The sequence below is a fragment of the Rattus norvegicus genome, chromosome 1 (genome assembly GCF_036323735.1).
Source record: "Rattus norvegicus strain BN/NHsdMcwi chromosome 1, GRCr8, whole genome shotgun sequence".
NCBI lineage: Eukaryota > Metazoa > Chordata > Mammalia > Rodentia > Muridae > Rattus > Rattus norvegicus.
The window spans coordinates 116,087,785-116,099,827 of NC_086019.1; the positions used below are offsets into that span (position 1 = coordinate 116,087,785).

At 38.7% G+C, this 12,043-nt stretch overlaps 1 protein-coding gene across 9 annotated transcripts in view; it reads left to right on the forward strand.

Annotated features, from left to right (window-relative positions):
- The window catches only part of Herc2 (HECT and RLD domain containing E3 ubiquitin protein ligase 2), a 234,208-nt gene that overhangs the window by 78,104 nt on the left and 144,061 nt on the right, over nt 1-12,043 (forward strand). For 8 of the 9 annotated variants that reach the window (XM_063262444.1, XM_006229300.5, XM_006229304.5 and 5 more), the window contains exons 16-20: nt 586-779; nt 2,835-3,035; nt 6,806-7,034; nt 7,159-7,283; nt 8,447-8,625. In XM_063262444.1, the coding sequence (XP_063118514.1) occupies nt 586-779; nt 2,835-3,035; nt 6,806-7,034; nt 7,159-7,283; nt 8,447-8,625 (928 nt within the window). The remainder of the gene's footprint in view (nt 1-585; nt 780-2,834; nt 3,036-6,805; nt 7,035-7,158; nt 7,284-8,446; nt 8,626-12,043) is intronic. The other variant, NM_001107520.1, reaches the window with a different exon arrangement.

Genomic DNA, 12,043 nt, shown 5'->3' on the forward strand with positions numbered 1-12,043 from the left:
AGAAAACCTATCTATTAAAAGAGCCAAAGGAGAACTGATTTAAGTATTGTCTCCCATCAGAAAATCTCTCTCTCTCTCTCTCTCTCTCTCTCTCTCTCTCTCTCTCTCTAAGTGTTTCAGGACAGGGTTTAAAGCTGTCAGAAGTTCTTGAACAGTGAAAATGAATAAGTGATCAGGCTTTATTGGGATCTTCCTAGTTAATTACAGGGTGTATCTTTTTATGGTGTGTGTATATATCTGTATGTCTGTGTGTGTCTTATCCTATATGAATTTGACTCGGAATATGAACTTAAAAAATCATTCTGTCTTTTTGAATAAAATTCTGAATAAGGAACAGAAAGCAGACTTTATACTGTAGCTCTACTTTTTGCGGACTGTGTTATTAACAAATCATAGTTGATAAGGCATGACATATATTTTAATAGCATAGTCAAATCAAGTAAATTGAGCTTCATATTAAAGGACGTGTTACTTGTCAGAAGTTACTATTGAATGCCTTTTGTTCTTCTGTAGCCATGGGCAGATGTCCTTCTGGGACTTAGAGCTATAGGCTCAATGGTGTAACTGTGTCCATCTTTTCTCTAGGGAAGAAGGTGATTGATGTGGCTGCAGGCTCCACTCACTGCCTTGCTCTGACAGAGGACAGTGAGGTGCACAGCTGGGGGAGCAATGATCAGTGCCAGCACTTTGACACTCTGCGTGTGACCAAGCCAGAACCTACTGCCCTACCAGGACTAGACACCAAACACATAGTTGGAATTGCTTGTGGGCCTGCCCAGGTATTGACTACATAGTTAGGTTTGGTGTTTTGTACAATTTTATTTTCCAAATAGTCACTGCTAGTATGTAGAAATACCAATTTTAGTCCTTCTATCTTACAGTTGTTCCACAACAAATTACTACATTTAGTTCTTTCAGCTATTTCTTCTGTACGTTGTAGAGACAGCATATTTTCCTTCTTTTTTCCTCCCACCCTGTATCTCTAGCTCTTCATTGCTGGCTGTGAGTTTCTTTTTTTGGGATGCACCCTAAATGGATGCTGAAATTTGTTCAAAAAATTTTTTTCTGGCATTATTAAGTTAAGTGATTTTCATTTTGGAAAGTACTGGTTTTCAAATATTGACTAATCTCTGCAGTACTGCTACAACTGTTGGTCATGGTGTTTTATCCTTTTGACATTTATAGGCACACACACACACACACACACACACACACACACACACACACACACACACACACACACACTCATCAGGGATTTTGGCATCCAGCTTTCTTTGTGCTGTCTTCTTACTTGATATTTATGAGGCTAAAGCTGGCCTTATGAAAAGAACTAGGGCACTTTCCCTTGTGTTTTCTAAAAGAGCTATGTACAATGCTATTTCTTCTGTAAATGTTTATGAATTCATCATAGCCTAGAAATATAATTAGAAATACAATTTCATTAGAAGTTCAATTTCTTTAACAGAAAAAGAGGCATTCCTGGTTTCTGTTTCATGGGTAGGTTTTTCTCGTAGTGACTCTCAGGAATTTTTCCATTCTGTTACATTTGTCCAATTAATGGATAAAGGGTTTGTTTGTTTGGTTTTATTTTATTTTTTGTTTTAGTTACCTTTACTCTGTTTTTTACAGTCCAGTCGTAATCCTTCCTCCCAGTTGGCCCTCCCACAGTTCCTCATCCCATCCCATCCCCCCACTACCCCACCTCCAAGAGGATGTCTTCAGTTGCACTCCCCTCCACCCTACTCCACCAAACCTCCCCACTCCCCTGAGGCCTCCAGTCTCTAGAGTGTTAGATGCATCTTCTCTCACCGAGGCCAGACCAGGCAATTCTTTGCTGTATATGTGTTGGGGGCCTAAGACAGTTCATGTATGCTACCTGGTTTGTGGCTCTATCTGAGAGATCTGGCTGGGGGGTCCAAGTTAATTGAGACTGCTGGTCTTCCTATGGGGTCTCCTTCCTCCTCAACTTCTTCTAGCCTTTCCCTTAGGGGTCCCTGACTTCCGTTAAAATTAAGCATTTGAGGTCATATGCCACTTGGATACTAGTAATTTGTATTATATATATATATATATATATATATATATATATATATATATATATATATATATATTATTCTAGTAATTTGTATTATATATATACTAGTAATTTGTATTATATATATATATATATATATTCAGTGTTTCCCCTGATTAGAGGTTTAATTTTATTGATCTCTTAAAATAATTACTTTCAGTTCATTTTTTACTCCTATTTTTTCTTAACTATGTTGTTTTTTTCCTCTTTTTTAAGTGTCTTTCACCTCAGCTTGCTTGGGCTCAGTAAAGTGGCATCCTGGGTCATTGGGTTTAGCCCTTTTTTTTGTCTCTATGCATTTGATACTATAAAATTTACCTCTAAGTAAACTGTTTCTAGGTGACCTGTTCTGTAAATGTCAGTTACATACATTGTACTGATGGTATATTTCAGTTTCCTTCTTAGGAGGTTGTTTGTGTATGTACTAATATGCCTTCTACTTAGAGCTGTTGTACTACTTACTTACTGTAAGTGGGTTGGGTGTGTGTTCCCATCCATTAATGTAGATTAGTAGTTTTGTGGGTGAAAACAGTTTGGGAAAAGCTTTATAGTTTTTTAGGTGTGGAAATGAGGTGGGATGATAAAATAGGAGAGGAAATTAGTTTATAAGCTAGACAGCTGTGAATTTGGGGATATAGAGGGGTGAGTGAGTGGTAACTTCAGGTGTTGTCATCATACCCAGTGCTTAGTCTCTTCAGTGGAGCACACTGTTAATGAACGTACAGATTTCATGTTAGATCCTTTTTTTTTTCTCGCACAGAGCTTTGCATGGTCATCTTGTTCTGAGTGGTCCATTGGCCTTCGTGTCCCTTTTGTAGTAGACATCTGCCCAGTGACTTTTGAGCAGCTGGATCTCCTGCTGCGGCAAGTCAGTGAGGGAATGGATGGCACCGCTGATTGGCCCCCACCTCAAGAGAAAGAGTGCATGGCTGTGGCCACACTGAATCTTCTGCGACTGCAGGTGGTAATTCTTTGCTGGTTTCCTGTCCCTTTATAATGCCTTAGGAATTCCTGAGTGTATTCATGGGTACAGAATGTCTGAATTTCAGCCTGTTAGGTAAACTGATAATAAAACATTAAAAGTATTTTAAAATAAGATTATGATGGAGTAATGTTTATGAGGCGTTCAATACTTGATCTTGCATTGTTTTTCCTGGAAGTAGTCATTGCATATAGGCAAGCGTATGTACAGATTCAGTTATTTCTGCCATAATCATCTTCCTTACATTCATGTGGGGAGAGTATATGTGGAGAAATGCCTGAGACAGTAGAAGAGAGCGAGGGGGTAAATGCAGTTGAGAGACCAGTGCTACCTGGATCGTCTTTGGGACTGTGAAAGCTGTATTCAGTAACTTTGGCTCCCTACATCAGTATTTCCTTTCCACACATGGGGGTAAAAATCACCCAATCCCAGTCTCTTTTTCTTACCCTGGTAGGATGATCCTAAACTGCCTTTTCATTATATTAGATATAAGGTGTACTGTTATTTTGTTTGATTCTGAAAGAGAACATTTCTTTTTTTTTTTTTCCCAGTTGATAATTTTTTTTTTTTTTTTACATTTTATTTTTTTTTTTATTAACTTGAGTATTTCTTATATACATTTCGAGTGTTATTCCCTTTCCCGGTATCCGAGCAAACATCCCCCTCCCCCCTCCTCTTCCTTATGGGTGTTCCCCTCCCAACCCACCCCCCATTGCCGCCCTCCCCCCCCCAGTCTAGTTCACTGGGGGTTCAGTCTTAGCAGGACCCAGGGCTTCCCCTTCCACTGGTGCTCTTACTAGGATATTCATTGCTACCTATGAGGTCAGAGTCCAGGGTCAGTCCATGTATAGTCTTTAGGTAGTGGCTTAGTCCCTGGAAGCTCTGGTTGCTTGGCATTGTTGTACATATGGGGTCTCGAGCCCCTTCAAGCTCTTCCAGTTCTTTCTCTGATTCCTTCAACGGGGGTCCTATTCTCAGTTCAGTGGTTTGCTGCTGGCATTCGCCTCTGTATTTGCTGTATTCTGGCTGTGTCTCTCAGGAGTGATCTACATCCGGCTCCTGTCGGTCTGCACTTCTTTGCTTCATCCATCTTGTCTAATTGGATGGCTGTATATGTATGGGCCACATGTGGGGCAGGCTCTGAATGGGTGTTCCTTCAGTCTCTGTTTTAATCTTTGCCTCTCTCTTCCCTGCCAAGGGTATTCTTGTTCCCCTTTTAAAGAAGGAGTGAAGCATTCACATTTTGATCATCCGTCTTGAGTTTCATTTGTTCTAGGCATCTAGGATAATTCAAGCATTTGGGCTAATAGCCACTTATCAATGAGTGCATACCATGTATGTCTTTCTGTGATTGGGTTAGCTCACTCAGGATGATATTTTCCAGTTCCAACCATTTGCCTACGAATTTCATAAACTCATTGTTTTTGATAGCTGAGTAATATTCCATTGTGTAGATGTACCACATTTTCTGTATCCATTCCTCTGTTGAAGGGCATCTGGGTTCTTTCCAGCTTCTGGCTATTATAAATAAGGCTGCAATGAACATAGTGGAGCACGTGTCTTTTTTATATGTTGGGGCATCTTTTGGGTATATGCCCAAGAGAGGTATAGCTGGATCCTCAGGCAGTTCAATGTCCAATTTTCTGAGGAACCTCCAGACTGATTTCCAGAATGGTTTTACCAGTCTGCAATCCCACCAACAATGGAGGAGTGTTCCTCTTTCTCCACATTCTCGCCAGCATCTGTTGTCCCCTGAGTTTTTGATCTTAGCCATAAGAGAACATTTCTAATTACAATTTTAGGATATTGTCTGATTTTGAAAATACATTATTGTTTAAAATTATATGTATATATGTGTGTCTGTGTTTGGGTATGCAAACATTAGGAAATGGTTTGATTTTATGGATTGTAAAATAGTAACAAAAGTACTTTAGGGGTAATTTAACAGTATAATTATTATTTAACTTTTCTCTAACAGAATTTTTAAAGATGCCATATTCAAAATCTAGTTCTTTGTTTTCCCAGTAGCCAGTTGACTTTGTCACCATTGCTAATATGCTCTGTCTTCTGGGATCAGATCATTTCCTCAGATTCCTTCTTATTAAAGGTTTTCTTTTTCTCCCCTCAGGGCATGTGAGATTAAAGTTTGAAAAACATTTGCTTATTTTAGCTTTTCAATTCATTAAGGTTCAGCCTGTTAAGTTATAGGGGGACCCACCCTCTCAATTCTAGAAATGAACCTATGGCATCATCACACATGCTAGGCAAGTGTTTGCCACTAAGCTGTGCCTTGGCCACAGGTCATCTCCTTTTTAATTAGCACTTGAAAAATGCTATACTGAAAATATGTTTTCTACTGTTGATGAGAAGTCTTTCACTGGTGCACTTGATCCTTTGTAGCTAATACATCTTTCTCTTTGGTAGCCTTTCAGCTGTTCTGTCTAGGTGAAGGTTTTCTAAATGTAACTTGAGGTTATGAATGTTTCTTAGCCTGAGAGTTCATGCCTTCTTTAACAGTTTTAATTCTTTTTGTCTTTTTCACTATTCATCCTCAATCTTATTGTTCTAAGTGGTTTACTCATTCTTTAGTTCAAAAATTATTCCTTTAGTTCAATAGACCCAATTATTTCTTTGGAGTGCTTTATAAGATGGCACATTTTCCTAACCCCATGCAACTGGAGCCTCTGTGTATACAAGCAAAAGGCATGACTAATTGGGCACAGGAAACCAGGGTGCCAGCCTGGCCTCTGAGGAGCTACAAGACAACAGTGGCGCTCTGTCACAGTAGGCTGGCAGATTTCTAGGGAAAGCTCAGATTTAGCAAGTGGTTGTGAGGAGCTTGGGAGCTGCTCTTCTGTTCATTGGATAGATGATCTAAAGCCCAGCCTGGGCCCTGCCTCATGAAAGCAGGACCTTTGGCTCCTACCTTGTCAGTGTTTTTGTTTTGCCCTGAGGACTTTGCTGGTGTGCTCTAGTTTGACTGTCTAGTTTTAAACTGCAGTTGGTTTCAGGCAGTTTTCTGTTGGGTGCAGACTGATGGGAATTGCACTGACAGTTGCTGCTTCTTCGTTATGTAGTCTTTTGTGCTGACCTTGTATTTTGCAGCTGCATAGTCAGAGCTGGGTAAGACATTGTTTTTGTAAAGTACTTTGACAATGAGATTTCCCAGCTATAGTGGTTAAAAAATTTTAGTAGTTTTAAAAAATGCACGTAAAGATCAATCTTTCTAATCTGAAAATTAAAAATTAAAATGGTCCCAATTTTAAATTTTTTCAGTGTTAATGTGATTCTGTAGATGGAAAATTCATTGTAAGCCAACTACTTCATGTGTAAAAATATTTAAAATAATGTAGCTGGGCATGGTGGTGCATGGCTTTTATCCCAGCACTTTCCAGGCAGAAAGGAGGAATGGATTTCTGTCAGTTCAAGGCCAGCCTGTTCTACAAAGTGAGTTCCAGGACAACAAACAAAATAATGAATAATTTTTATCCAGGCTACATGTAAAAGGTGTATGTGAAGAACAAATAAATTTTGTGTAATACACAAGTCCTTTTAGTTACCTCCTATGTATGGAAATACTCTAATATCTCAAAAATTGAAGCCTTTTGGATAAGGGATATTGTCTTGAACTGAAAAGTTTATGTAAGTAACATTTCAAATTAAGCTTTATTCAGTCATTTGTTTGTTAGCATTTAGAAAAATACATTTGCTTTTGGATGTTCTAAATACTTTTTTTTTCCTTTTTATAGTTGCATGCTGCCATTAGTCACCAGGTTGACCCGGAATTCCTTGGTTTAGGTCTGGGCAGTGTGCTCCTGAACAGCCTGAAGCAGACTGTGGTGACCCTGGCCAGCAGTGCAGGGGTGCTGAGCACTGTGCAGTCAGCTGCCCAGGCTGTACTGCAGAGCGGCTGGTCTGTGCTGCTGCCCACAGCTGAGGAGCGGGCCAGGGCACTCTCAGCACTCTTGCCCTGCACAGGTGAGCTTTGCTTAGGTGAAGAACTGGACACCGGCAGGAATGTGGGGAGGGATGTGGGATGGCACTTACTCACATTGCTGAAAACAAACAGCAAACTAAACAGAACAAACCCCTCTTTTTTCAGTTTCAGGCAATGAAGTGAATATAAGTCCAGGTCGTCGATTCATGATTGATCTTTTAGTTGGCAGCTTGATGGCTGATGGAGGATTAGAGTCAGCTTTAAATGCAGCCATTACTGCAGAAATTCAGGTATGGCCCTAGGAAAAAGGAATCATTGAATGATTTTACTTAATGTACAGTTGAGATTGAAAACTCTGCATTTGGACATATGTAGGAATTGTGACTACAATCATTGAAGAACCCAAAATGTAAAACTTTTAGTTACATACGGATTTTTAAAATGTAAAACTCTGTACTTTTATTTGTGATAAAATAATCCCACCTTAAGTGTCTACTTTGATGAATTTGACCGATCCTTCCATCACATAAGATTATTTCCATCACCCGGGAAGATCCTTATGTCCCCTTTCATTTAGGCTACTCCCTTGCCTTTACATTGTCTGCCTGAATGTCATGTAAATGGGATAGTAGGTAGTAGTAACTCTTCTTCTGTCTCAATTGATGGTTTTTGTATTCGACCACATCACAGTTTATGTTACTACTTTGTTCTTATGATTGAGAATTCTTTCATGGTTTTTATTGTTGAAAAGTACTCCATCGAATGGTTGTAACACTTGTTTGGTTGTTTCTGGTTTTAAGTCTACTGTGATAATTCAGATCATTAAGTTCATCAGGGGAGAAAGTAGGTCCTAACCTTTTGACCATGTATTTTCCCCATGACTAAATACTTTGGGGAGGCATTAGCTGAGTTCTAGGATGCACATGTGCTTATAGATTCCCAGATGGGCTCTGATCCTTACATTTGAACAGCTGTGTAAGAGCTGCAGCTTTTTCCTGACTCTGTATGAGTCATCAAATAGTTAGTGTTTGTCAGAATTGGTTGCAAAGATTTCAGTGTCTTGAGGTGGGAGAGATGTCTCAGCAATAAGAGTATTGATTGTCGCTCTTCAGATGACCTTGATTTGGTTCCCAGTACTCACATGATGGCTTACAGTGCCTAACTCAAGTTCTAGGGCATCTGATGTTATCTTTTGGCCTCTTCCAGCACTGAGAGCACATGTTGTCCAGACATACATGTAGGCAAAACACTTATACACATAAAAAAAGCAGAAAGGAAAGAAAAACAGAAACGAAGAGAGTAATATATTTAAAAGCATAGCAACCAAGAGGTGGGGTTTCTGACAGGATTACAGGCAGGTGTTGTCAGCTGTGTGCCTCAGCGTCTGAGGCTAGGACTGGTGTGGTGCTAATGAGGTCACTTTTCACCAGTTTGTGTGTTTTGTGAATTTCAGGATATAGAAGCCAAAAAAGAAGCACAGAAGGAAAAGGAAATTGATGAGCAAGAAGCCAATGCTTCCACATTTCATAGAAGTAGGACTCCTCTGGATAAAGACCTAATTAATACTGGGATTTATGAATCTTCTGGCAAACAGTGTTTGCCTCTAGTTCAACTCATACAGCAGCTTCTGAGGTAAGTAGTATTCTCTGTGTTATATTTTAGTTTGCAGTTACTGTTTTAATCATTTAATGAAATCTAAAGCCTGAAAAATGTGTTTAGCTGTTGAAGACTTACTCCAAAGATTACCTAGGATAGAATTTTACAGTGAAAAGAACGTTCTTAAGCATGGGTAAGAAGAGAGGATATGAAGAAGTTTGTACCACTTTATAATTGGAGTATCATAAAAATATTTTATAAGATATTTTTATAAGCAAGAAAATGCAAATTATAACAATTATGGCAAGGGTACATTTTTTATTTTATGTACATTGATGTTTTACCTACATGCATGTTTGTATGAGGGTGTTAGACTCCCTAGAACTGGAATTACAGATAGTTGTTAACTGCGATGTGGGTGCTGGGACTTGAACCCAGGAATTTTAGAAGAGCAGCCAATGCTCTTAACTGCTGAGCTATATCTCTAATCCGGGCAAGGTTACTTTTTAAAGATGTCAATACTCACTGTAGTCAGCCAAGGCTACACTAAAAAACCCTGTCTCTAAAAACAAAACAGAAAAAAAAAAAAGAACAAGAAAACCTTATATGATAAACTTATAAGAAAAACATAACTTAAATTAAAAGTATAATGAAAGAATAGTGAGTGGTTCTTTAGAAAGCCAGTTTCAGAGGTAGTAAGGATGAAATGAACTCAAACTGTCATCAAAAGTTAACTACTTTGGGAAAGGCCGAAGCCAAAGCTAAACATACTTGGATAAAAAAGATAATTCACAAAGTCAAGGAAAGAAATCATATTCTGGGGCTGGAGAGATGGCTCAGCAGTTAAGGCCACTCACGGGCTGCCCTTCCCGAGGTCCGGAGTTTCATTCCCAGCAACCACACAGTGGCTAACAACCATAATGTGATCTTCTGGCATGCAGGTGTACATGCAGATAGAATACTCATACACATAAAATAAATACATCATTAAAAATAAAGAAATCACATTCTTAGCCTTCTGCTCTCTGAATCCAGGCTCTTTGATTTTTATGCTTTCGGTTTTGGGAGAGGAGGCAAAGGGACAGTCTTGTATAACCAGCTTGACCTTGAATTTGCTATATAGATAAGTGTGGCCTTGAATTTCCTGCTTCTTCCTCCTAACATTCTTAGATTGTATTTTATACTCATAAAGAGAGTAGAGCTCTAGTGGGATGGCCCAGGCAATTGCTCAAACAGCAGGGGACAAGGTACTGGCAGTATCTGTGTCCATGTTTGCCCTAGGTAGGGTGGGTGTCCCTGCTCTCTTCAGTAGGTTAGTGGTATAATTTTGGTGATTAAGTTTTAAAACTAATTGTCAGTTTTAGTAGTAAAATGATAAAATTTTCAGTGATAAAAACCAGTAGAAAGGGCTGTACAGTTGGGTGTGGACTCCCTGGTAAAGTGCTTATGTAGCATATATGATGGCTTCAATCTCTAGCACTCAAAGAATAAATACATACACAGGTGCACACACACAGACACAGACACACAGACACACATCCACATGCACACAGACACACACAGACACACATACAGACACACACACACACACAGACACACACACACAGACACACACCTCTCAATAATTTTTCTTATAACTGTTCATGTTGAAATGGTAAATTTTCAAACTATTTGTGTTAGCTTTGTGTCACTGTGAGAAAGGATTTATTTTGGTTCATCATTTCATAGGTTTCACTCCATGATTGGTTGACTCTGTTGTGTTTGGGCCTGTGGTGCATCATGGTGGAAGTGTATGGCAGAGCAAAACTGCTCATCTTACGGTAGCTTGGATGTAAATAAAAGAGAGGGAGGGCAGGATTCCCAATACCCCCTTTGAGGTGACAAAATTCCCAGTGACCAAAGTTCTTTCTACTAGGTCTCATTTCTTCAAGGTCCTACTACCTCCCAGTAGTGCCCAACTGAGGACTAAGTATGTGCTAGCTGCACTTAAAGCTAGAGCATGGGGTAAATATATTAAATTTTGAGTGTTTATTTTTACATTTATTCATGTGACTAAAAGTCACACATAGGTGCTCCTTCTCGAGGGTTTCTTTTTATTTAGTGAGTGTATTTTTCATTCCTGTGGCTGCTGTTCCCACATATGCCACAGAGTTATACCTGTTTTGCTAGAGTCTTTGGAAATCAGTCAGAGAAGCCTTTTAAAGTGCTTCTAAATTTATGCTGTTAAGATGAGCATGTATAATGTACCATTCTTGTATGAATAGACATTTTATTCTTCAAATAATGATCAGAAGATATTTATGTTGACTTGATTAGTTCAATTTTTATAAAATAGTCTAAAAATGTAAGAGAACGTAGAAACATTTCCTGTCATTTATTTTTTAAAAAATGGAAGTTGATGAAATTGATCCTTGCTAAAAACAAGCAGGAACAGATTTCAGACTGATTCTTGAATTTTATGCTGGTAGGTAATACAGAATATTACTTACATGTAAAAGTAAAAGAGTTCTATGTTTTTATAATAAATGAACCCTATTACACATTCTGATTATAGAGCTGAACTTTGTAATAATGGAAATAAGTTAAAAAATATTGTATCATTGGTTCTTTAAGATGTATCATTTTATAAAATATTTATTTTTATTATTTTAAATTATGTACATATATGTGTGCCTATGTTGGGTGTTTGTGCATTTAAATGCAGGTCCACATGGAGACTATAGACCTTAGATTACCTTAGAACCAAACTTGGATCCTCGTAACTTCTGAGGCATCTCACCAGCTCCACCCCACCAAGATGTATCTTAAGCGTGAGATTCTAGACCCATTTCTTTTGTTGTCAGTGTTGTCAGGGCTACTTATCAGGTAGTAAGTTAGACAGGGGAGGTCAAATGGGACCTCACTGTGTGTTCATTGTAATGTGTGATCAGGTTGAAGTTCTACACGTTAGTAAATATAACAGTGTAAGTTAAATTACTGCATTTGTTCCTTTACTGTCTTCATTCACATTGTTCAAAGTTTTGTATCAACCACAGTATAGAAGTTAGCAATGTTTTATTAAGTAGTCTGCTTGTTACAGTAAGAATTCAGAGGTGAAGTCTCACAAAACATAATATATGAAATTCTCAAAGAATAAACAAAACATTATTATTTAAAAACAGGTAGAGTCTCAAGTATGCTCTTAATCTTTTCTGATGAGCAGAAGTTCCTAGGCCGGTCTTCTGGGGACCATGGAAGGTGTTGGCAGCTTACATATATTTCTGCCTAGGGCTGCTGGGGCCCTGGAACCAAATTTGACTTTGGTTCTTTCTGTTTTCCTTCATTATCCTATTGCTGTTTTTCTGTTCTTTGTACCAGAGATCAGGCCTGGCTCTCTTGGTGCTGGGGTTGTGGTTACTTAAGTAGCAACTATCCCAGCTGGTGTTCCTGTTTCCTCTAAACTGATTTCATGTTG